Source organism: Amblyomma mixtum, chromosome 9, assembly GCF_055824585.1.
Source record: "Amblyomma mixtum isolate Tamu chromosome 9, ASM5582458v1, whole genome shotgun sequence".
Lineage (NCBI taxonomy): Eukaryota > Metazoa > Arthropoda > Arachnida > Ixodida > Ixodidae > Amblyomma > Amblyomma mixtum.
The window spans coordinates 28,977,324-29,004,474 of NC_143020.1; the positions used below are offsets into that span (position 1 = coordinate 28,977,324).

The following is a 27,151-nucleotide window of genomic DNA, read 5'->3' on the forward strand; positions in this document are numbered from 1 at the left end:
CGTCACGACAATTTGGACCAATCTGAAAGGCGGACAAATACGCCTTGCTCGTCTGTAAATTGGTTTTTGAGGAAAGGAAATGTATCTGTCTCTCATATCTCGGTGGACACCTAAACCTCGCCGTAACGGGAAAGGAGGAAGATGGGAGCGAACAAAGACACCGCATTCACTAGACGCACCTTTGTTCACTCCAAATCATCGAGCTGGCACGGCGGAGTGGATAGCATGCTCGTATCACACTCCGAAGACCGGGGTTCGATTCCCGAGCTCGACCAATTTCTTACTCGGTTTTATTTATTTATATGGCCTGACTAGAAAAATTAATTAGGCTAACTAAGTAATTAAGCAATTAACTAAGCTCAGTCCCACTTACTTGGAGCATCACTATACGATCCCTTCAATTGTTTGCCTGGGTACTAGCCAAAGTACAATTGGCCCCGTTTGAAATTCGCGCGCTGTGACGTCACGACCGTTTCCACCAACTGAAAAGCGTGACATTTCTGTCGACAACTGCTGCTTACAACGATGAGACATTAAAGGCTTTCGCCTTAATATAGGTCGTGGAAGTTAACCTACTGGAAGACCGACTAAAATCCAATTGAGTAGACGTGTGTTTCTTTCATCATATCTAAGTTAAAGAGAATAATTGGATAAAGGAATTTGTAGGATTCTTTGTAAAGTCCATGAAGTTTACAGCGACCTTTTCAACTGAATTTACTGATGCTGTGAAATCTTGGACAGCAGTCAATAACTAATGCTAGATAAAATACTGAGCGAGTCGAGAAATTTAAAAACCTTTTTATGCGCCATGTGCTGAAGAGCTTGCGAGACATTGAAATAATAAATTAGCGCTATAGTTTATGATGTATCATCTGTTACCGCTGTTTTGAAGAGGAATCTGGCCGTCGCTGATTGATTTAGATACATGCGAATATGTTCATAGCCAATCAGCGCAACTTCACAAATTTATTAGGAATGCGTATGGCCCAGGATAGGTACAATTATCAAGTGCGAGAAAAAAATTGAATATACAATGTATACTGACATCTTTTGTTACATGTTTTATTGCATAGAAGCATTGAATGCCATTGATCTTTGTAAAAACTGAAGAAATAAAAGGATTTGAAATCTCTGCTATTTTCGGTTCAAACATCATAATTTAAAACATGTCAATTATTCTTCGTGCTGCAGTAAACCGACTCGAAAATGTTTCAGGGACTGTGATATAAATTTGAACCGAGCAAGAGAGAACGTTGTCGAAGTGGCAGTTTACTGTTTGAACGTTAAAGATGCCTTTTAAGCAGGGAAGCCCATCGAGAAGTTCCGAGGCGTGTACATTTTTTTTTTTAACATTCGGGGATGAAAGTGTTTCATTCAGGGATTAATGTGTTACTTGAAGCTTTACCGCAGACCAAAATTATGTATACTACTGCTAAAAAAAATAGTGAAACAGGAACGAAAACATATCCAATATCAACACATTATCGCTCAAAAATTTCTCGGAGCGCTGATATTATTAATAGGAAAGTGTTAACAAAACACCTACATTATCGTATCTGCCAGAAAGAATATCACACTTACATCTGCTCTGATTAAAGCAATTATAAAGGAGCGGAATATCACGTATATATTGAGAGGTAACTTTAATTCTGATGAAATTTTCAGCAGCATTTCATAAATTTTGAGCCTGTCATAATTTAACCCCATATCTTTTATAGCGCTTTGAAAAAAAGAAGCAAAAATGCATGAAGTAGATGATTATTTCCCGCCAATATACTTGAGTCCCCAGGCATCACGGGCTATACGAGGTGGTTGTGAAGGCATCAAGGACTCTAGAAAAATAATTAGGTGGTCGATAAATCGATGTTTGACGTACTTAATGTTCGAGAAGGGTATAAAGCTTAGCTGATGAGTAGCAGTTAATTCTGAAAGGAGAAGCTTGAAACCAGACGAAAGAAAAAAAAAGGCACAACTGCAAGCGCTCGGACACCGCTCGTTTTTGTGTGTTTTTTTCGTTATCTTTTGCGTAGCATTGCGCTGTCCCATTTAGAATATACTTTCACGTAGTGGTGACTACAGTCTGGCGAGTATGAAGAGAGCGAAACTGGCTTCCAGATAAAAAATATTTCTTTGGGATGATGCGCCCGGAAAGGACTGAATGACTCGGCGGTGGCGTGGAAAGAGAAGTTTATTTTGTTCGATGTCAACAAAAATACAAAGCAAAACTGCTGAACTAAATGGTCTAAACATTCAAGCACATGTGTAGTGACGCAACACTGTGCATGTCAGTAGGGCAGTAATGAGGCCGCCACTCGACCACCGCGCAGGACGATGAAGTACGTCGACCATTTGCGCAAAAACTCAGCCTCGCTCATTGACACTGCGTCCACGCATGCTTGCTCAAATAGGCGCGTGCGGAGGCGCTGCAACATTGGAAACATCGCTCTTTGCGGACGACCATTTAAGGAAGCCACTCCACGCTGCCGCCACAAAACGAACATGCCGACACACAAGAGCATATTTGCAAACACTTAGGACGAACTAGTGCGCGCTTCCACTCGGGGGACAGACATGCGTAACACTAGTATCCAAAAGGTGCGCGCCAGTACACAGTCGAACGTTGCGTGCCGCAATGTTTCAAAAAGACCGCATTGCGGGCATCGGGCGGAGGGCGCCACGCCCCATGCCGCAAGGCATAGCAACAAGCGTTCTCGAGGATCCTCGATTTGAGTGCACGCCGCTCTCAACAGTTCTCAGTTTAAAGCTGATAGGGAACGGTCGAGATGCGGTGGGCAAAGTTGCCAGAAGAGTCTGGAACAATGTATAATTGGCTCCGCCTGGACATGATCAACCTAGATAATTCTGGCCGTGTCTTCCAGCACAAACAAAGCGATAAAGTCGGGTGCCGGCAGCTTTCAAGAACGAACAAACAAACACTACGAAGATTCGCGGCAGTATTACATGTATACATAGTAGGCCTTGAAAAATACACCCTTAACGTTATCCACATCAGGCACTCTTATCATTTATTGGGAAGGGCTGAAAATAACACCGTCACCGTTCCCTTTCTACGCAAAATATGGTAGCCGCATGAGAAATATTCACAATCATAAATGTGCTTGTTAACCTGTTAACACGTTTTGGCGGGCTAGTTGGTTAAGCATCTTGAATAAATAGCGCGAACGACGACAAGCACAAGAGACAAGGAAACGGACGACAAAGCGCTGTGTCATCCATTTCCTTGTCTGTTGTGCTTGTCGTCGTTCGGGCTGTTTTTTCTAGATTTTTGACCATGCCACAGTTATAGCAATATAGGGGTCATAGCTTATAAATATATAATAGATATAAAAATATACAGTTAGAACACTCCTTCTCATTCGGTACCTATGCTTATTAACAACGCTCCTACACTTCACGCTAATGTTTTCAGTAAAGTGATGCAGCAGTTCACTACGTCCACTGTTGTTCTTATTTATTGCAACTCGTCAGCGCCTTTAGATAGGTGTATGGAAAGCTACGCTTCACTTGCGGGTGCGATTTATCAGCCAGCGCCTTTTGCTGGCTCATGCCCTTGCTTCAAGGAAGCATACGTCCGCCATAGCCATCAATAGGACGCCGGCGAGCCAAAATGTTTGGCGGAAGTTAAAGGCATTTAGCTGTTTTTCGTGTATAGATAACGAATTAAACTTACTGCATTAATCATGACGCAGACGTAGGTCATCAGCTTTGTTTCGTTCTTGAAGAACTTGCTGTGATATGTGTCCGATACCACAAATATTTCGACGTCCACACGTTTCGGCACTTCTGTATTGCTTCTTGCAGTAAATGGAATGGGCAAAGCTGAAAAAAGTATGTATTAGAAAATTCTCTACTGGTATCTTCTCAAAACATTATGCCAGCAAGAGTATGTGTGAGCATTAGATACTCTGCTCACGGGCTTTAGCGCGTTTTTTTCCAGTACATACTCGGGAACTCCTTAGTTCCTTCGTTTCAAGCCGCCGCGGTGGCTCAGTGGCTATGGTGCTCGGCTGCTGGCCCGAAAGACGCGGGTTCGATCCCGGCCGCGGCGGTTGAATTTCTTTGGAGGAGAAATTCGAGGCCCGTGTACTCTGCGATGTTAGTGCACGTTAAAGAACCCCAGGTGGTCGAAATTTTCGGAGCCCTCCACTACGGCGTCTCTCATAGCCTCAGTCGCTTTGGGACGTTAAACCCCATAAACCAACCAACCTTCGTGTCAAGAACGACCACGTGGTGGTTATGTTTTATGGAGCATATTAGCAAGCCAAAAACAAGGAAATAGAAGTGCGTTTTTGACGCGCATATTACTAGCATTCCAGGAAGACTGTCAATCGAACTTTAAAAATTCAGGCACCTCACTGCCGAAAATACTACTAGTGGGCTAGTTATTTTTACATTGTGCAAAACAGATCAACGAAACATCGGGTGTATGTGCGCACCCCATATAAATGAAGGTGTGGATGCAGTTACCATTTTCACGCCGGAATACCTCACTCTTTTAAAACAACACTGGTGACAAAGTGAGGTCGGCCAATATAAATAGACTACCACCTTCAAGAGATAAGAGGAGTTTTACTAAAAACGGTGAGTTTTTATGATAAAAAATGAAATAAATGAAATACAGGTATCGCCGCCGCTTGGTTTGCAAAGCCCATTAAAAGGTGCAAGACTGTTTCCTGCAGCTTTGACCATTTTCGTGAGCAACTGCGTAAAGTCGACTGGAGTGGCCTTTACTCCTTTTGAGAGCATGTTAAAAGAAACATTTTCTCTCTGGTTCCAGGTGTGTACCAGATGGGACGTGGATTACAAACGACCTATTCGAAAAAAATTAATCTGGTTTATAAGTTAATGAAGTGAGAAGATCCAGGTGATTTGCTAATTTCTCAGTCCTTTCAAAACCAGCTTAAAAAATAGGGTACATTCGGCATATCAAGCGTTGCGTTCAGCTGCTCTGCTGTTGACCACCCCGACGGAGGGGAGCGTGCATCGCCTAATAATCGAGCACATCGAGCTGTGTGCGCCAAACCATCGAATCTGTCAAACCACGGCAGTGTGAAGAAAGGAGCCGTAGTTTTGTTTTTGGTTGTCCTTTTATATTGCCCTCATGTATATATAGCACTGCCTATCCCGTGCCTCCACCACTGCTGCTTCTTGGGCGACAAGGCTGTCTCCTTCGGCGAAGCCTCACTGCACTAGCCTTTCCTTGAGCTCTCGCCGTCATCGTTCGGTATGAGGCCTGTGCCCGCCCACTGTTTCTCTTTAGAGTAGCTCGCCAATTTTGCGGATTCCGTGATGGATGGATGGAAGGATGGATGGATGGATGGATGGATGAATGGATAGATGGATAGGAGCGCCCCCTTTGAAACGGGGTGGAGGCAATTGCCACCATGCTCAGCTTTTCTTTTTTTCTTTTTTTTGTTTACTGTGTTGGCAATTCTCATTAAGAATCGCCATCATCTTTACCTACGGTTTCCTACAATTCTAACCTTATGCCACATCTCTGCTTTTCAGCCACCAATCCTCCAATCGCTTTTTTCTAACTTCCACTGCAGATTTATTTGCATGACCATTCTTATCTTTAAACCCTAGGGCCTCATGAAGAGTGACTGCGCCTGCATCGACATCCGGATGGATACCGCCACATTTGATTATGAGGTGTTCAATTGTTTCCACAGATCTACCACACACTGCACATGTGTCATGATCTTCCTTAAATTTCTTTCATCTTCTGGTGAGCGACATCTCCTGGTGAGCGACCTCTGTCGGCGCAGTCTGGTGACCTCTCATCCCGCCATCTCTTCCCTCCCGGTTGTATCTCCATAGACTCCGTGACGAGGTCCTCGCCCAAATTAGCCATCTTTCTGAGCAGGTCGCTACACAGCCTAGTGCCTGCCCTCACTCTTCTTCCCGTCGACAAGCGCTACTTCCTGGGCCTAGTCCTTCACCACGCGATCAAGGCGGCGAGTGCTGGTACCACTAGAAGCGACGAGTGATGTTGCCGCGGAGACCAGTCGCTTATTGTTCTTTCTTGACCCCCGTTTTCTCGTTAGCATTGGGACAGAGGTGATCGTTTTCTAACGCAGCCTTTTGTAATAACCCCCTCGCCGCTGCGTCCCGCCGCTGCGTCCCGCCGCTACAAGGCGGTAGTCTCACCCCTATCTCTATGTACGGAGAGCGTGCTCTCTAAAATTGCTTTCGGACGCGTATTGCGATCGAGTTTTTGTTTTCTGGACAAGCTCTGTCCGATACTAGGGCTGAATTCTCGCGCCACTACAAACTGTCGGCCAGCACGACGTACAAGCGTCTCATGGATCTTCGAGAACCTCTTGCCACTTTACCCAAAACACCTAAGTTGGCTTATGAGCCACCCTGGACGAATGTCTATCACTGCTCCATCCTTCCAACTTTTTACTACGTGCCTAGTTTCTGGTCATGCGTTACATTTTCACCACTGGCACGTGCACACAAACTCGACCTGGTCGGTTACCTCCAGACCGGTCCCATGTTGCCCGTAACTGGTTCTGAAATCCTATTGGAATCATGCGATGTACCCAAAACTCCCACCATTACATCATTTGGCCTCTTTTAATACACCCTGATACCCTTGAGCCTCCGTTAGTTCGGACAAGCATTTCAAAGCTTTCTGGACAGAGTGACCCGGGGCCTACCCACCTGTATGGCTTCTACCTGCGACCTTCTCGTTTTGAGCGGTGATGCTTAGCAGCCCTTGCAACACCTGCGGCAGCTTTTGAACTGGCTTTCTGAATGTGGCTTCAACATGAAGAGAGCCGATTGTGACTTCGACAAGTCGAAGCGTGACTTTCTGGGACACAGGGTTGACAAAAACGGAGAGAACACACACCCACAACACAGGCGCTAATACAGCGCCTGTGTTGTGGGTGTGTGTTCTCTCCCCTTTTGTCAGTCGTCCTGGTTTTGAGCTGCTCCTACGTAATTTCTAAGCGTAATCATTTTTTGACCGCCGTTTTATCTCTGACTGCGCATCATTCTTCAAACCATCGACGGACATAATTCAAGCAAGAAAAAAAAAAGCTCTGTACAACATACATGGTTCTCAGCCGCTCTAGATTATTTCTGTGAAGCTAAAGCGAAGCTATCCAAAGTTACTTTTCTTTCGCACCGGTGTCCTGATGAACGTCTTCTCCTCATTATCGACGCTTCCGACACTTGCATTGAGGAGTACTTCAAAAACTGGCTGGTGCTGCCTCCAGTAGCAGGTAATGCTCTGAATTTGGATAGTTGGTTTATGAATTCTGACATAGTAAGTTGCACTAAAAAGACACGGACATAGAAAGAAGGAACAGGATACAACAGGACAAGAGGAGGTCGCCTGGAGTCGACTTTCCTTTTTCTGCTGGAAGTTCCTACCTGCTGAAAGCTGCTACAGTGCTCTCAGTCTAGAACTTCTAGCTATGTACCTATCCGTACGGCACTTCAAGCTTATTCTCAAAGGTAGTTCCAATTATTACCGACTACAAACCAACAATATTTGTAATCAAGTCGGGAAGCAGTATAATTCCGCAACGTGAAATTCATCACTTTTCTTACGTGGCGTAATTCACGACAGAAATCCGACATGTACAAGACCTTGACAACAACTCAGGTGACATGCTGTAATGTTTCACCGCTTCTCTTTTTGCTGACCTGTCAGCCGACCACGATTTTGCGGGTCTCGACTCAGCACAGCACAATGACTCCAAAAACAGGGAACATCTCAACGTTGCCGGCGCATTTGTTGTATGTGAAGTCCTATCATTTGCGTCCCTATCCCCGTCCCTGTCATTTGCTACACTTCGACAGGTCTCTGCGTTTCGCCGCATTGCTTTGAACGCCCTCCACGGTCTGTAACATCCTGGAATTCGTGAACCGCAGCATCTCCGCACGCATCCTTACTTCGTCTGGCCTGAGATGAACAAAGACGAGCGGGTCTGGGGCCGCACCTGCCTATGCGGTCAGCGCCTTCGCCTGAATAATCTTATTACTCGCCATCTGGTCCTCAAATCTTCTCATTTGCATCGATCGTTTTACTTGCTGGCCCACAGCTTTGCCTCTGCTCGACGTCATCGTCCGAACTTTCATTGCCGGCTGGGTGCAACAGCACCGGGTTTCCTCGACAGTAAGCACTGACTGTCCTGCCAAGTTTAAATATTCTCTTCTTTAAAAAGCTTAACGTTTGTGCGTGGAACTTCTCGAATTCGCACTACCATTTACCATCCCATCGCCAACGGCATGATTGAACGGCTCCATCGTTCGCTAAAGAGATCCCTCGAATACCAATTTGACACCGCTCACTAGGCAACAACCTACCACTTGTTGTGCTTAGCCTCCGGGCTAAATTGAAACAAGGCTTCTGCTTCACGCCAGCTTAACTTCCCTTCGGCTCGCCTACGTCTGCGGCTGTACCTGCGTCATTATGATGAATTTTTAGACTTCACTCTTTCTTCATCAAGCCCCGACTCTACGGAATATGCGAGGCAACTGCGCACTTTTTGCCGCCACCTCCGTGCTGCTGCACCTCAACACCACTGCTGCACCTCAACACACCTGCGCACGTTCCCCATGAGTTTACAACTTGCACTCACGTCATCGTTCGGCGATACTGTCCGCAGACCGCTTCAACGCCCCTACGACAGCTCGTTGCGTATAGCCAAAAGCCATTTGAAGTTTTTCATTGTCGACGTTCAGCGATGCCCAGACTCCTTTCCTTTAGACCGCCCGGAGGCAGCCTTTATAGAGGGCGATCTCCTCGGTGCAACCACCTTTGTAGTTTGCCTCAGCCGGCGGGCTGCCCGTATACACCATACCCTTTGCCACTACACCGGTCTCACGCAGCGCAGGCGCACCGGTGGCCAATTACGACGACACCGCAAGGTATCCTGTTTGGGTTACGACCTCGTGCTAGTGCCTCGCGCTAGTCTGTTCTCGCTTGCTCACTGCAGCGTATCGTGCCCTGGCACTACTGCCAATAAATCAGTCAGTGATTACCCCTGCCAGGCATCAGGTTTGTTGTCGCGAGGAAAGTATGTTCACTGTCCGCAGCAAATAAAATAAAACTTTTATATTTGTCCTGAATAAACCTGTCAAAGCTAATACATCGAAGTTTCCCTGTAAAAGCCTGCGCTCATGTCTGATGTGCTATTATTACGAGAAAGTAGCCTAAATGAACCAAAAGAAAATTGTTTGAAAGGACAAAATTTGACGAAGATGAAATTTTCTCGGAATAAACAATGGCAGAATTGTGGTCATCTGTCATTTATTAAAGATGTTCTCGCCCAACCTAGATAAATTTTGGACCTTCTAACATTATTATCTCCTAGTCACTCATTTTAACGTTTCTTGTATTAGCTACTCGCGATGAAGCTTGCAAGCAGAAATATGTCTGGTATTTGTTGCACGGATGTTACTCTGTGGCTTTAAAAAATCCGAAGACCAATATAATCTTAATGAATATGTATCTTTTACGATATAAGTATTCACAATAATGCGCTGCCCAGGCTAGAGGCAAACAAGTATGCCTCTACTACTTCTAGTTTTATGACACCGAGTCCCGCAAAAATAGCTACTCAGGTTATGAAAATCTTCACAAAATGGCGCGCACTACACATGCTTATGTTGCAGATCGAATTCATGTAAAAAAACATTCAATGAATAGATTAGTTTTATTATTTGCGCTAGGCCACATTTTTGCAATATCCTGCACATATCATGCTGCTACCAGCCGAAACCAGTAATTCCTAGATCTGGTTGGTTGGTTTGGTTTATGGGGTTTAACGTCCCAAAGCGACTAAGGCTATGAGAGACGCCGTAGTGGAGGGCTCCGGAAATTTCGAACACCTGGGGTTCTTTAACATGCACTGACATCGCACAGTACACGGGCCTCTAGAATTTCTCCTCCAAAGAAATTCTAGCCGCCGCGGCCGGGATCGAAACCGCGTCTTTTGGGTCAGCAGCCGAGCACCATAACCACTGAGCCACCGCGGCGGCTATTCCTAGATCTAAACGAACTCTTTCTCAAAAACCAATAAATTATAGGCACTCACCTATTCCTTGGTCATAGATGCCGTTTTCAGCTGCTCCACCGGTGTCTATATTATGTACAACATGTGCTATGTGCCCATCTTCTGACCTTGGAATACTTTGAACCGGTTCAATGCGCATATAAGGACCAACGATGCCTTCCTGTCGAAACCAAAAAGGCAACCTAAAATAACAACCAGCTAATGACGCAATCCAGATCATTGTTAACGCGTTGCAAAAGGCCTTCATGTCTTGAGTGAAGCCTTCGTAAAATGTACTTTTTTGTCTTAATGGTTTTGCATTAGTTACATAAGATTATTTTAAGTCACAATTTTCAAATTACTTTTTGTTATTTCTTCTAAGATCATTGCTTATCGGTGATGATATGGCACTGACTTTAGTTAATTAATATTGAGAATGGTTTGAAACATGAAATTTGTTGTAGCGAAAGTGATAAATAAACCATTAGCACATGAAGTCCAAAAACGCCAAGAACTTGTTTGCTAGCAAATATTACCGAACATACTAGTGCAATTAAGCTAAGCGTTATAGCGCGGCATCCACACGCTTTTCGTACTCAGTTTTCGAAATTTCGAAGTGACTTTGGTTTGGCAATGACGCGGCTACCGGCACCGGTGGCGTGTCAGGTGGGCGAGTGTCACTGCTCTCAAATATTTTGTGCCAGTACGATTTAAAAACTCAACACCAGAGTAAACACGCGATAGGCAACCCATCAATCACATTGTGTCTGCCACAGACTGCCTAAACAGTTAGAACGTTGGGTAGTAGGAACCAGGCAAAGATCCAGAAATGCAATTCCATCAATCTGGGCGAATACAAGAAACAAATATTCGCCAACCACGGCTAAACGTGCGAAGTTTTGACGAACAGAAAGAAACACTCGCATGGCGCCAGTAGCCTGAATGCCGTATATAGGCCATCGTTAAAAAACTGTGACTTCATTGGAAAGAAGTAACTCTATGATCTGGAGGCTTTTCTTGCTAAGCTAAGTTTTGGAAGAATCCATGTTTCCGATAACGAAAAGAGGCGTGAAAAAGTGTCCTGGGAAATCCCTAATAGTTGGCAGCGTTCACGTTTGTAACATTTTTTATACTTCGGAATAATACGACGTGTTGTGGAACTTCATTTTTTTTTTCAGTGAAAGCGTATCATAATTAATCTATCAGGAAACATAAATAAGACTCCAAGAAACTGCATTTTATTAGAAGGAAATCAAGCATAGAACTGTTTTGGATATAAAGTTTTTGTGCGACATTGAAAATTCTTTCTTGGTAGTTGGTTCATTTCAATAAATGCAGCCCTGCGCGAATAGGAGAGGAGAGGCTACGTACAAACGGAAACACCCGTAATGCGCACGTGGTGTCATTTTCAGTCCGTGTGTTGTCTCTAGCCCCGTTGAGACTGTCTTATTTTTACTTTATTTTATTTTATTACTGAAATTGAAGACTAGGCGAAATGTATTCTGCCTTGCTATCATAATACAGTTAAAAATAACAAGGGTTTAGAAATTTTGAAATCTAGCGAATATATGTGGATTTAGTGCGCAAAATTTCTTTAAGTCTCTGTCTCAGTGTCAATACTTCGCGATTTGAACATATGGGCTGCTCTCTAACGCACCCACTTTTTCAGAGGTGATAGAAAAGCAACTTGCTGATGAACATTTTTACTCTAAAATAAATTTTGGAATAACTAACTACAGTGAGTTGCGCAACAAACATTTACCATTTAGTTCAAACTTTTCCTAGCCAACGAAAACTGGGAAAGGCTAATGTGAACACCTCTGAAAAGTGCGAAATATTTGCGTGTATCATAAAATGTAAGTGATGTATTAAATTGAATATATGTACAAAAAGAGTTAACAGTTTAACTTATGAACCGCTGTACACCCTGCAGTTCAGTGTTGCGCAGCTTGTTTCAGGATGGACAAGATTTAGCTCTACTATGCCTAACCAGTTGCACTTAATCCTTCCAGCCGCTCCTGACCTTTCACACTCCATCACTTACATGCCATGATTGGGTAATGATTGCCTCATTTACTCTGAACTAGCACGGCATATTGAAAGAAAATTAGAGCGTCAAGACCGTTACAGACAACTCGAAAGGTGACATAAACTCAATAACACCGAACGTACACTTGCCATTGAACTGTGCATGCCTACCTTCTTCCTATACTCCGCTGATCAATATTTAGCTTTATTCAAGGATAAAGCCACTTCAATAACTGATATATACGATAAATACGCGGAGTTAAAAAAAAGCAATCCACATGGCCCACCGTCATCGTGAGGCTACTTTTGAATACGGAGAAACGCTTCGTTCGCCTTGCAAAGGTCGTAGACCTTCCGGAACGTTGGTTTGCGTACAGCAATGTTCAAGGAACATGTTTATCTCTCATAGAACCCAAAGACGTATTTCTGAGCAAACACCCTGCCTTCACTTCTTTCTACTCATTCATCTAGATTATGAAGCATTACCAGGCACAAAGAACGAAATATTATACAACGTTTTGGTATTGGTGATAACACTATGCCCTATGATGAATGTCTAGATGCCATAAACGCTTGTTTTGAGTTAATTTTTCCATTGCTCTTGTGATGTGGATACCAAAGTGAATAAACGTGATTTCTTTCCCATAGACCCAGCTATTAATGATGTTACAGGCGCTCTGAAGTTAGTTTTGTGAATTGCGTTGTTGAAAAAATGTATTTAAAGTTTCTCAAGAAAGGTGCAGTTTATTTCAGCATACATTTACCGTAGGTCTCGTCATTACTTTCAACAGTCCACAATACCGGTCGACTTGAAGATGGCGAGAGTGGGTCCACTTTTCAAATCAGGTATTCTGAATTCTCCCCTGAACTATAGCCTATTACCATCAGCAAGCTTTGACTCTATACTTCTGCACCACGAAATATGCATTAATCTCGTTTTTTTTTCCTGAAAAGTAACTCTTCCTTTAGTTGATGACACCAGGGTTTTCGGAAGAATATTTCTTAGGGGACTGAACTATTGTCTTTCACTTATATCATAACATAGGCTTTAGGCAGTGGTTTGTTAACCAAGTGTAGTTTTCTGGACTGTACTAAGGCATTCGATAAGGCGTCCCATTCATTGCTCCTTCTTAAATCAAGTTCTGTTACTGAAGATTCTAATCTCCTCAGATGCACTGAATGTTTTTCTTTTTGCAGAAGCCAAGGACTCGCTGTAATAACCATGTGCCGTGACAAAAGCTGTGCCCGAAGACTCGGCCTTGGCTCCATTACTCTTTATAAAATATAGAAATGACCTCATTGAAATGAACTCTTCCCTTATAATCCGTGCTGTTCACTCCGTTCTGTATTGTGTAATAGAAGACCCTAACGGAAGTTCCCTTATTTAGTGTGATCTTGATAACATATTTATTTAGCGTTGGCGATTGCTTATAGTTCTCTATGCATTTCCTTAATCCATCGCGGGGTAAAGTTATAATTATCTCATGCCCCCCTAATACTTCCAAATCTTTAATTACAAGGTTAATAAGATTCCAGTGGAAAGTTTATTCGCTTATAAAAATATTACAATAAACATATCCATAACCTGTGCTGGCGCATGCAAACCAATCATATAATTAATAACGCAAACCGCGATCTTGGCACCATTTGCAGGAGCTCCTCTCAAGCTACATGTCACGCGTAGTTACATATCTATTAAACAGTAACATGGCTTAGGCTTGAATGTGCAGCCTCCATTTATCACCCTGCACAACTGACCTTCGTTGGTGCTATACAGTCTATTCAAAATCGATCAGTTCGCTTCATCCCTTCCCATTGTTCTCAATGAAATCGAAACATGACCTTACTGATGTAACAATTCGTAGAAATGTTTCACCCCTCAGCCTTCATCACAGCTTTTATCTCAAGAACCAGACACCGAATATAAGGAGCAAGAGTAGTGGTACTCTTAGATTTTTATTAAACTTCACCGTACCACACAGCCATCAATCACGATCGCAGCTAGAGCCGATGTGTCAGGTGCGGGCTCATGTACAGCCACTTCAGTTATATCGTTTTGGTCTATTGCGCTTCGCCTTATTACCAGTGGTAAAAAAACGTCACGTTATAACGCACTTTAGTCTGCCTTAGAACAGCATCTATCATTTTTGCCATCCACAGTACGAGACACGCGTGAAAGAAAAACTCAATTGCACTGCGATAGATATTTTCTGTAGCGGGCGTCTTGATTATAGAGAACGTATTTTTTCTCATCTCACCACTTTGATGTTGCTTCCCATTCGAGTAATGGACACTGATGCTAGGTTATCTGAGTCATGGTAAATACTGCCGTCAATGTCTTTGCCATTGAGCTGTAAAAAAAAAAATCAAGCATTCGAATACAATGCAAGTCGGCAGGGCACCACCAGAACGAAATTTTACAAGCACTCCTTTTAAACCCAGTTGAGCTGATAAAAAGCAGAACGTAAATGCGTCTGGTATTGTTAGTTTCGAATGGAACGCTATCATTTGTTTACTTAAGCAAAAAAAACTGAACCTCTTAGACATCTGTTATTGTTTTTCCTATAAGCGGAAGCAGTGAGATTAGCCCTGACTTTACAGATTACTTTAAGAATCTTCAAAGCTGCCTGGCCAGCAGAGTTCCTGAAATAATATTGGAGATGAGCAGTTATGGCAGCGATGGAATTGTTCACCAGTACCATGTTCTCGATAACCGTTTCAACTTCGTGCTTTTCCATTACGGATATCACTAATTTATTGGTGAACCGATGTCTAAAAAAAATCTTTTGAGATGGTCTACTGATCAATTCACTCTACATGGCAGGCAGGCTTGCAAACTGTGCGGCTCACTCTCGAGCTTTTATAAAAAAAAGTAGCTGTGGTTTAACTTAGCTTAAAGCAATGTGTGACGTGCAAAAAGTCGGTGCAATAAACGATGACGCCACAAGCGACATCTTAGCGACGAAATGGCGCAAATCTCAAAGCTGTGAATAATTTTCGGGGTTGGCCGGGAACAACTTTTTGGAAATGAGCCGGGTGAAATTTGTTGTCCACCGCCATGCGGGACACGATAAATCATGGTCAGACATCGATTTTGCTGAAAATCGACCAAAGTCAAATTTTAGAGGTGGTCCGGGCAAATTAAATGACCCGGGATAAACTTGGAGGTCCCCATCGTGTCGGGCACGGTGAATTATGGTCGGAGATCGATTTTGGTCCAAATTAAAAAAAATGAAAATTGGTTTTGAGGGAAGGAAATGACGCAGTCACTGTCTCATTTCTCGCTAGACACCCGAACCTTGCCGTAAGGGAAGGGATAAAGGAGGGAGTGATAGAAAAAAGGCAGAAAGAGGTGCTGTAGTGGAGGCCTCCGGAACAATTTCGGCCATCTGGGGATGTTTAACGTGCAGTGACATCGCGCAGCGCACGGGCGCCTTTTTTCGTTTCGCCTCCATCGAAACGCAGCCGCCGCAGTCGGGTTCGGAAAGGGGTACACCGGCTCAGTAAACGAGAGCCTTAACCACTGCGCCCCCACGGTGTGTCACGGTCAATTTTGGGGGATGGCCTGGGCCACTATCGGAGATGACCGGGGCCAAATTTGAAGACCACCCTGGTTATGGGCACGACCACTTATGGTTGGATATCAGTTTTGGTCCAAGTCACCCTGAGTCAAATTATTGGGATGGGCCGGGCCACATTTTGGGTCTTGTACGGGCCGAATTTGGAGGTCGCGATTGTATCGGGAATGCCACTTATGGCTGGACATCCATGTTGGTCCGGATGGGCGAAGATGAAATTTTTGGGGCGGCCCGGGCCAAATTTTTGGCGCTTGGCATAACAGTTGCTATGACAATGAGCAATGCACAAGCACGATGCGCAAGCAAGATGTTTGCTCAGCTCTGGCGATCGTATGAGTGATTTCTTGCTAAAACTGCAAACTGCTGGCACCAGCGGACGTGACGCTAGCGTCAATGTATTTGGTCTCTGCGTTTTTGAAGCTATAAAGAAAAAAAATCGCTGTGGCTTAGCCTGGTTAAGCCCGGTAATTGCGTTAGCAATATCCGTACCTACGCCATGGTACAGCTGGTAGTGTGGCAGGTGGTGGTGCTTGTGGTTAGACTTGTGGTGATGCATCGGTTATACAATCCAATCCAAGCCTATCCAATCCAATTAAATCCATTCCATTCTAATCCAATCCAATCCAATCCACTCCTATCCTATCCTATCCTATCCAATCCAATCGAATCCAATCCAATGTAATCTACTCTAATCTAATGTAATCTAATCTAATCTAATCCAATCCAGTCGAGTCCAGTCCAATCCAATCTACTGTAATCCAATCTAATCCAACTAATGCAGTCAAGGTCAAATGAAGGTCAATGGTGGTCACCGCCGCTGCACGATGGTGGTCACCGTGCAGAGTTCAAGTAGTATTGCTTTCGCAATAAAAACTGAAAGTGCCCTCAAAGTCACACCCAGTACGAGTGCCTCCGAACGAGAGGCGCTGAAAATGCGCTCTATTCTAGGGTCAACAGAAGAAATCATGAAGGTAGCATATTGTGTACTCTAATACCCGGCCTCTGCAATTGATGCTAAGCTGTAAGCTGTAATTACTATTAGCACAATGCAGGAAAGAAGGGGATCCAGTTATTTTGTCTTTAACTGACTTTCGTGTCTGCTTCCAAACTCAAGACTCTAGCAAACCCTAAGAAAACTTACGTGCTTTACAATTAGGGACATGTAGCAAAACATTGCGTTGATGTTAAGCCCATCATTTCTATTTTGCCTTAACCAGCCTTCTGCTGAAGTCAGCATCAACTAAGCAATTTTTAACGTCGAGCGCAGATGCACATTATTGTGGGGAGGCAACGGAAGCGCTTAAGCGATGATGGTCAGCCGAAGGGCGAAAATAAAGCTTGCCCGAGAAAAAGTCGGCCAACACCCAAGTTCTTTACCCTCCTTCGTTCTTGCGCAGTATATATGGTAACACAAGAGAAGGTTAGAACATGGTATAATTCGAGATACAGATGTTTTTTTGGTCAATAAGTGCTGCTTTGCAAATTCGCCAGAGAAGCTAGTAGCTTCAACTTTTTCATTTGACTGAAAATGTTCCAATGCTCTGTCTCCACCATCTCACAAAGGTGCGCTATCTATCCACGAGAACTGCTCAGCGTGTATCCCAGATGACTCAACACGTGCGTTGCATAGTTCGCGTCATCGCTGCTTTTACTCATTCAAAAACTTTCTTCAATTGTGATCTCAATCGTACCATGTTCCACTCAGCCATTAAAGTTATTTGTTAATTTTCATCGGATTTTTTCCTTTATTCGATGTAGTGAACATGGCTTCGTTACACATTGTTTTCATCTTTCGCGTTTTTCCTCTTAGTAAGCTTTGTAAGGTGGCGAAATGTTTTCCCCGGTAAGGTATTTATTGTACACTATCTGCTTTTCTCCAGTTCTTAATTGTTTAGGCTATACAAATAATTATTATCATGTGCTATGGATGTGCTAAAAGTCTTTCTTTAATGCATTTTTGCACATTAGTTCATGTCTCGTACGCTCGATGAACATTTTCAATTGCTCTTTCAACAAGTAAGGTGTTCGGGAGATAACAAAGCACCGCAGTTTGTGATCCGCCATGCGTTTGCTACAGTAAAAAACGCAAAGCATTTTGCCGTGACCTATTATTTAGGCTGCAAATTTGGCACCTAGTTACTAGAAGCATTAAGCCTAGAAGTCCTCAAAGTCCTCAAGTCCTCATCAGCACCAGTGTAGATGCTGAGAGCAGGACAATCAGACTGCCTGATTACGCGCCTGATGTGATATGGACGAAAACATTGATTACTATAAAAGACTTTTATTTGGTAGTACGAATCCCAGGTGGAAGCATGCAATCTATATTGGCACTTACAAACTTTGTGATGTCTTTTCCATTCTTTGTACTGAAAAGACGCAGCAGAGGGGCTGCTATAGTGCTCTTTTTTAGGCTCAGGACAAGGTCGTCAGTAACGTGTAGCACAAGTTCACCGCTTGTTGTTCGTTCTTCGAGCAGCCAGGGGTAGACAACCTTAGAACTTTCTTGAAATGGCAATACTGCTGCGGCAGCACAGGGACCTAGTACAAGGACATGAGCGGTTAATTAGTGGTGGCAATAATCAAATACCATCAGAATGGTTCGGAGATGTGAGCGCCTGTATTCAGGGTTCACAAAAGGCAATTCATATAATGCGTGCCGTGGGAGTGCGTCGCTAGATTAATAGAAAAGCCTTGAAGTGATATATAGAACACGAACACATACAGTCTGGTTCAATTGTTTAAAAGCTCGCGAAAAGCATTTTACAAACAGAACACGATGTTATTTACCAAGAACGACTCACATCTTCCTCCCAAAGTTACCGTACATTGAGAAAAAAAACAATTTTATTTCAAGTAGGAAGCCTGAATGATATTCTACATATGGTAGAAGCCAGCAGTGTTTGGAACCTATGACTTATGAAACCGCAAAATAAGATTGCTAATTTTTATGCCATGGAAAAAAAACTACTGGTTTAGCAATTACTGCGGCAGTTACGAAATGGTTTTGGATGTTGTTTTTTTTTATCTTAGAAGAGGTCCATCTTGGTCTTACATCAGGTCTTAGAACGCCCTCTGCTAAATGAGCAGTGACTGCCAGAAGCTAGAGACTAATTATTTCCAAGCCATTTTGTATTGTCTGTTTCGGAACGGTCTGTGCTGGGGACGGACTGCTGCGCGGCAGGAACCTTAAACGACGGAAATACTCAGGATAACGCCCGCCTAAACATCATCATCAGCCTGAATACGCCCACTGCAGGGCAAAGACCTCTCCCATGTGTCTGCAACTGTCATTTTCTAACTGCACCATTGTATCGGCGCAGACTTCTTAATGTCATTCGATCATCTAACTTCTGCCGCCTCCTGCTAGACTTGCCTTAACATGTAATTTATTCCGTTACCCTTGAGAGTAGATGTTATCTTACCTTCGCATCACAAGTTCTCCCAAATCCCATTTATTGCACTGGGTTTCGGCTGGGATATCATTAACCTGCATTTATTATCTCGCCCACTATGCTCGCCTCTGGACTCTTGACGTTACACCTAGACATATTTTCCTTACCACTTCCAGTCCCTCGCTACTAAATGTGAACTGCTGTTTCCTTGCGAGATTGTTGAAAGGTATTTTGGTTTTCTGCGTCTTCAAGCCTACCATTATACTCTGCCTAAGTCAGCTCATCTACTGTGTGAGTCAGCAAGGCAATCTCATCAGCCAATCGAAATTTACTTAGGTATTTTTCGTTAACCGTTATCGCCAGCCTTTCTCAACTCAGACCTCGGAACACTTCCTTTAAGCAGGCGGTGAATAGCATTTACGAGATCGTGTCTCTCTGCCTGACACCCTTCCTTATTAAAATTTTATTGGTGACTTTATGAAGTACTATGTCAGCTGTGCAGTCGCTATAAATATCCTCCCATATTTGCACATTACACTCTTCTACGCTCTCATTCCGCAATGGCTGTATCAGTGCTGACGTTCCACTTAGTCAAATGTGTTCTCGGAATCAATGACCGCTATATATAGAGGTTGATTATATTCTGCGCAATTCTCTATCACGTGAGTACTAGTGTGAATATGGTCTATTGTCGAGTATCCTTTAAGAATGTCTGCCTGATCATTTGGTTCAGTCAACTGCAAGGTTTTGCTGATTCCTATTGCGATGCCATTAGTAAGCAACTTGTAAGACAACGAACCGTAAGCTGATCGGTCTGTACATTTTGAAGTCCTTTAGGTCTGTTTTCTTATGTTTTAAGATAATGCTAGCTACTTTGAAAGCTTCTGGTACTCTCGAAATTGTAAGGCGTTCCGTACAGAGGGTAGCTAGTTTTTTGTAGCCCAATCTCCGCTCCGTCCTTCAAGAGGTCTGCTGCTAGCTTATCCTCACGAGCTGCTTTCTCCTTTGCATCGCTCCTATGCCTTTCTCTACTTCCTCTTTGGTTAGTGGTGGTTTCAAGTCCCATGGCTGTGCGCTAGTGCCTCTCCAATTAACGTTGCGATTACATAGGCTACTGCATAGATTCGTTTAGAACTATTCGACTACTTGTGCTATCATATCCAAAATGCTACTGACAGTGCACTGCTTGTCTATTAGCCCCCCAAACGTACGGTTTATTCCTATGCCTAGTTTGCTTTTCACTGCATTTTGCTGCCTCCATTCTTTAGAGCGTGCTCGATTTTCTCCATAACAAATTTTCTTATGTCGGCTGCCTTGCGCTTATTAACTTCGATAGCTCTGAGATTTCTATTCTTTCCGCACGGAAAGACGCTTTAATGCTTTGCGTTTTTTTATCATATCTTTCGTCGCCTGAGGCAGCTCGCCGAAAACCTGTCGAACCATCCTACCGCCTACTTCTACTGCGCACTGCATAATTATAGCTCTGAGATGATCGTTCATGGTTCCTCAGTTAGAACCGTACATCTGTTCTGCATCTATATCCTCAACATCTCTACTTACCGTATTACCACTTACTTGTGAATAGCTAGGCTTCCACTTCACTAATTTGTTGCGTTCCTTATTCAGGTCAAAGCTAATTGGAGGCCTTACCGTTCTGTTGTCTCTACAACGCACCTTTCCCAGGTCCTCCAAGTGCTGCATGATACAAGGTTGAGCCCAAAGGATGAAGTGAATTTCATTTTAGAATCACCATTGGGACTCTTCCCCGCCCACTTCCTGTTCTTCCGTATCCGGAAGAGTGCATTCAGGACCCGGCCATTATTTCTCTCTACGAACTGTACTAATAACTTCCCCTGATATTCTTGGAGCTCCTGCTTAGTCGCCTAACGCGTGATCTCCGGCCTGCTTCTTGCCTGCCTAAGTCTCCCGCTACTACAGTGCACAGTGGTTTTACTTTGTTCATTGCCGATACCACGTCTTCATAAAAGTTTTCTGCGATCTGGTCGTCATGGCTTGGTGTAGGCGCGTAGGCCTGTACCACCTTCATTTTGTACCTCTTAGTAAGCCTAATTACGACAGCTGCCATCCTATCGTTAAAACTATAGGGCTCCTCTATGTTGCCAGCTATATCCTGACTGTACGCTATTCCACGATAGCACAACACACGCCCGCTCCTTAGTACTGTATACGCCTCATCTGTTCTAACCTCACTAAGCCCCATGACTTCCCATTTAATATCCGGGTGTTCCTTGAGGAGAAGAACCTCACTGCATAAGCTTTGACCGTTAAACTTTGTCAGGTTCAGTGTGCAATGGAGTTGTGTCGGGGGCCAGAAATTCTTAACCTGTGCTGCGTTGCAGATCTGACAGCCGCCTTGGCCAGTTGCTCCACACACGCTGGGGACTGAGGGCCGACGGCTCATTGGTTTGCTCATAGAAGGTTGCAGTCAAATACTACACTAGGGTGGCCAAGTTCTGCTCTAGTGAGGGAGTGCGTTGCCAGTTCTAGTCACTGATATCAGGCTGCACCCCAGGCCTCGTTATACAATTCCATTGACATGCGGAGTTCTTTTTTTTTAAAACAGGTTGACAATTGCGAGGAACCGGGTTGGAACCCCGGTCCGGTTTTTGGTGAGGCGGATGCTCTACCTCAACGCCATCGCTGTGACAGCTCAAACAATTCTAACGTTAAAGGTTAGTCTGCACGCGCCTGCAATGCTTAAGTTGTGTTCCAACCAGTGGTGTGGGGTCATGGCGTCGCCTTATTCTATTAGCTTTATATTTAAGACATGAGTTTTGCCTTGTGCTCCTGCTTCGTTGCCGGACTGAAAAATTTTTTCAGGTTTGGTGAGCTTCAGAGGAGCAGCGATTCACAGGATGTTTGGTTTATGGGTTTATGGGGGGTTTAACGTCCCAAAGCGACTGAGGCTATGAGAGACGCCGTAGTGGAGGGCTCCGTAAATTTCGACCACCTGGGGTTCTTTAACGTGCACTGACATCGCACAGTACACGGGCCTCTAGAATTTCTCCTCCAAAGAAATTCTAGCCGCCGCGGCCGGGATCGAACCCGCGTCTTTTGGGTCAGCAGCCGAGCACCATAGCCGCTGAGCCACCGCGGCGGCTGATTCACAGGATGCGTGCTGCGTGCACCAACAGGAGCAGGAACGAGTGACGTCGGTTGGTAGCGTTCCTTTCACTGCCCGTGTTGTGGCGAAATGTCCCCAGCCGCTGCGCTTATACTCTCCCTTTCATTTCCATTTTCTGCCCGAATGCGCCAAAGTATCAGCCCAGAACTGCACCGTGAGTGTACTGGGGCTCCAAGCGATGCTCACAGCGAGATTCCTGTCAGGAGTATGTCCATGATGACTTGCATCTACGCGATATGATGTGCAGACAGGCGCTCCTTGTTTTCTTGGCGTGAAACGCAAGCTACGCTATCGCGGATGTGACTTGTGGTCAATTTGAAATCCATGAATTCGCAAGTATATTTTGCCACTCTTAGAGCTTAATATAACTGGTTGCCCTCAAGCAACCCAACTGCTGCCGCCGGCCACATTCACTTTGCCCAAGTGACCCAGTCAGCTCATCTGGCATCGACGCATCTTGACCACTGTATGATCCTTCTGCAGTTTAAGATAGATTGAACTGCAAGTTACTGCTGGAAAAACTGTACTACTACAGTCATTGGCTAGAGTCATGGTCATGCGCAACATGGTTTTCGTCGAACATACTCGTGTGAAACTCAATTACTTGCCTTTACTGATAAGCTATACCGCATACTAGACAACTCATCTTGTGCTGACTGCATTGTTTTGGATTTTTCCAAAGCCTTTGATAAATTATGTAATAAATTGCTGCTACATAAATTGAGCCATCTTAATCTCAATTTCTGACGTCTTCGACTGGATTAAATCTTTCCTTCTTAACCGATGGCAATTTGTGCATGCTAATAACACTAATTCACCGATTGCTAACGTGGTATCTGGTGTTCCACAGGGAACGGTCCTTGGACCACTCCTATTCTTAATCTATATTAATGACCTCCCTTTCCATATCTTCCAACATTCACCTTTTTGCTGACGATTGTGTAATATTTCGGGAAATAAATAACGTTAACGATACTGACACTCTCCAGTCAGACCTCAATTTGGTGTTAGACTGGTGCACTAAATGGAATATCGAATTAAACATTAATAAATGTAAAGCTTTGCGTGTTTCCTTCCCGTGCACCTAACGCTCTTCCTTCATATTACCTTAATGGCACTCCTCTTGATTGGGTAAAAACATACAAGTACCTAGGTATTCATATCACTCAGAATTTAACATGGTCTATTCATATTGACTACATTATTAATAACGCTAACGGCATGTTAGGGTACTTACGCCGCAATTTCTCAGCCGCTCCCTCATCTCTTAAACTTATAATCAATAAAACACTTATATGTCCTAAACTAGAATACGCAGCATCAATATGGGACCCTGCACATGATAACCTTGTATATTCCTTGGAACTAGTCCAAAATAATTCCGTTCGCTTCATTCTTTCAAATTACAACCGTACGGCAAGCATCACAGCCATGAAATCTAACGTGTCACTTCCACCGTTACAATCTCGCCGTAAAATTGGTCGCCTAACAGTATTTCGCAAGCTATATATTAACGTTACGCTTCACGACTATTTCATATCACCCCCAGAATACATTTCACGGCGCATCGATCACCGCCACAAGGTTGGCATCCCAACATGCCACAACAAATCTTTTGAGTCATATCTTCCTCGCACAGCTGTGGAATGGAACCGCCTTCCCCGCGATATTGCAGCCATTGCAGATAACAAAACCTTTCACGACGCAACAGCTAACATTGTTTATTCTGAAAGAAGTTGATCATGTGTTATATCTGTTTCCACTGTGCTATGTACATTGATTTTATGTTATTTACGCTTTGTGAATGTTGTTTGTTTTAATCTGGAGAAAATTTATTTTGTACTACCTGTTTTCACTGTATTATATTCATTGTTCTTTACCCTAATTAACCCACTCCCCTCTGTAATGCCTTTGGCTCTGAGGGTACAATAAATAAATAACAAAATAAATAAATAAATAAATAAATAAATAAATAAATAAATAAATAAATAAATAAATAAATAAATAAATAAATTTGTGAATTCACTATACAGAATCGGTGACGTAGGGCACACGAATTCTGTAAGACCAGTAGGCTTACTCTCTGCGAAGGCTGCCTGCATCAACTAAAATTTCACTCTAACAAGTTCGTACCCCTGGCGAGTGGAACGTGCGACCGTGTCGAGTGGAGCAGTCTCTTTTTCCGGTGATTCGTCGAAGGGATAAGGCAGAGTGAAGGCTAGTAATTGAAGGCCAAAATAGCGCAAATAGAGCCCAAAACACGGACAGGACGACGCAGACAAGCGCGTATCGTGAACTTACACTAACTCTTCTAACTTTCGTAAGTGCCAGCTATTTAAGTTGGCCAATAGGATTGAAGTATTTGCTCGCCAGCTGATCTGTCAGCGTCTTGTGGACTGATCGCCCACCGACCCCGTTTGTCGGGTCCGCTGGCTTGAAGCTCTTTCGCACTATAGAGATAACCACCCAGCAATATCGTTGCTGTAATTGTCAGATGGGACCCTGGAGGTTTCTCATCAATGTAGGGAGCGGTGTTTTGACTAGGGGCTCTCTGCGCAGCCCACAGATTGCCTATATTGCAGCCTATATGTTACTAATTTTTGAAGGACGGACTAGGCGACAAGTCAAAATATTTGTGGCAGTGCATCTAGATGGCATTCTATGCTCGTGCGAATGTCGAAGCGGCTTCTAAGCCAGTATTCAAGGTCATTATTAACTGTTCAACTCAACGCCTTTGAATGACTTCTGTCGGAAGGCACCTCCTTTCACCACGGAAAGAAACGAGGTCGCTCATTAGTATTTCAAATTTTGTTTCCGTAACTGCGAGTTAAGACGTAATTGAACGCAGTAATATAAATGATAGCAGACATGGCTGTGGTTCCAGAACATCTCCGCACTTACTAAGCATGGCAACAGGCAGCTACTTTTGTAAGCACTAAACAGATTTCCATCTCCGGACACTTATTTTCTCACCCGACCAAATATAATACTAGTAGGTCTATATGCTTTACGCATTATGCATGGCATTATATGCATTGTGATCCGACATTTCATGAAGTAAACCTTTGAAAAAATTCCTGGTCTAATCTGCGTCAAAGTTCTACAAGACAATCGATCCTATCTTGTTTCCCAATTCGTGATTGCGGTTTTTACCGCTGTGACTTTTCCGGTACCTGCAATATGGCTGTGACGTTATACTTAGAAACTGTTCAATATAGTATATCTCTAGGTAGAACCCGTGACCTTTTTAACTTTTCTGCACGAAGCCAAAACCACCATATGATGAGCCTGGACGTGCGCACCTTTTCTCACCATGCGTACGCACCGAAGTTCAGAGGAAGCAGTCGCATTTAGCGGAGATCGCCAAGAATACGAAGCAAGATAATATTTAGGAAAAACACCATATAGGACAGAAAAACGTTCATGCTTTGCAGCTGTTTTTGCCCTACACATTGCGTCGGAAGTTTAAAGATATTATAATAAGTATTGAATTTATTGCACACTTTAACTGCTAGCTTTCTGTCCTCTTACGTTGAAGGAACGCTTACTTCGTAAGGAGTTTATCTTATACAGCGCAAAAGCATTCTGAACACATTTCTTACCGAACCAATGGCGATGTTACTTACTTATTGTTGAGATGGCTAAGAAGAAAATTGCGCCGTGCTTTGCGCCAAACGCAAACAGACGGGTCTGCATCTTTTCGCTTCAGCTACTAAAGTCTGGGTAGTTTTTTAACATTCTGATCATATATTGAATAAGAAATTTGCAGGTCCCTGCCCAAGCAGCACAAAGCCCAAGCTACTTGGATCATGGAGATGTGAAGTCAGGGCGGCTGTTTTTGATTTATATATTTAATGGAGCTAGGGACTATCGTCCGCAGCCTACACAATTGAATCGCGGAAGATCACAAGTCAGGTTCTCGTCTTTTCGTAGACAGCGATAGCCGGTCGAGCAGTGCGCATATTGTTGAAAAGCAACACGACACTCCGTGAGTGTCAAAAAACCTCCAACGTGTCAAATCATAAAATTGGCCGGCGCAGTTGCATCCATATCCGATCTGTGCCGAAAGATAAGAAAATATAAAACAGAGCAAATCTATCACCCTCAGACAGCACAAACAAGTTTTTCACCGCAACATGTCCTCCCCTGCTATCGTAGAACAGGCGAAAATCTTGAGGCTATATTGCACATTGCACGCAAATGATTCTTGTTCTCTGAGATATATGACCTCAAGGCAGTAGTCGAGAACATCTAAAGTTTCTCGACTGTCAGAATACCCAGAATATAAAATTTTTCATTTCTTTTTGTTTGTGTGTGCAGGTGAACTTTTATGAGAGAGTAGGAAGATCTTTACTTGCGCTTAAAAGAAAATTTAGAAGAAAACGCGCAGACCTGCATGTGCATTAGGATGATTACTGCTAGAAAAAAGTAAAAAAAAAACTTGATTGCACACACAATGTAGTAAAATTTTGAGAACTTCAAGTGGTTGGCGAATGTCGCAGATCAGAGAGTAGTTTCGAATCTGAAATTTCGCAGTCACATAATGTGCACGTGTGTGAGCAACATTTCAGACAAAAGAAAAATTTTGAAAGCTGACACTGACAGCCTTAAGCCGACAACTCCATTGAAGGCGCAGAGGCAAAAGGACCGAAAAAGTAGAGCATAAGTTCATTAAATATAATTCGCCAATCCCATTGTTATGACACGCACAAAACGATGAACCAAAATAATCCAAATAGTGCGTTAAACAATTCTGCGCTCTAATAGTTTCCACCTTATAGTGTTTAGCACTAGTTAAGGCATGCATCCACACGTTTAGTTTTTTTTTTTTTTTTAAACAGTGCGCTGGGTATGCTAGCTCCGTTAATGCATCAGTCAACACTTCAATAGCGCTCAGGTGAAATCCTCTGGTGTAGCATCCCCGTCGGGTGGAAACGTTACTAAGGGTACGTGGGCGCTCTTGCACCTTTG

At 43.6% G+C, this 27,151-nt stretch overlaps 1 protein-coding gene across 2 annotated transcripts in view; it reads right to left on the reverse strand.

Moving 5' to 3' along the window:
- Window positions 1–25,983, reverse strand: part of LOC149328621 (venom metalloproteinase antarease-like TserMP_B) — a 48,725-nt gene extending 22,742 nt beyond the window's left edge. Inside the window, exons 1-5 of one of the 2 annotated variants that reach the window (XM_089558887.1) lie at window positions 25,807–25,983; window positions 17,979–18,181; window positions 14,324–14,416; window positions 10,080–10,218; window positions 3,692–3,840 (exon numbers count right to left, since the gene is read on the reverse strand). In XM_089558887.1, coding sequence (XP_089415013.1) covers window positions 3,692–3,840; window positions 10,080–10,218; window positions 14,324–14,416; window positions 17,979–18,181; window positions 25,807–25,876 — 654 coding nt within the window. In that variant the 5' untranslated portion in view covers window positions 25,877–25,983. Of the gene's footprint in view, window positions 1–3,691; window positions 3,841–10,079; window positions 10,219–14,323; window positions 14,417–17,978; window positions 18,182–20,595; window positions 20,660–25,806 lie in introns of those variants that run through there. The other variant, XM_089558888.1, reaches the window with a different exon arrangement.
- Window positions 25,984–27,151: the final 1,168 nt, after the last annotated feature.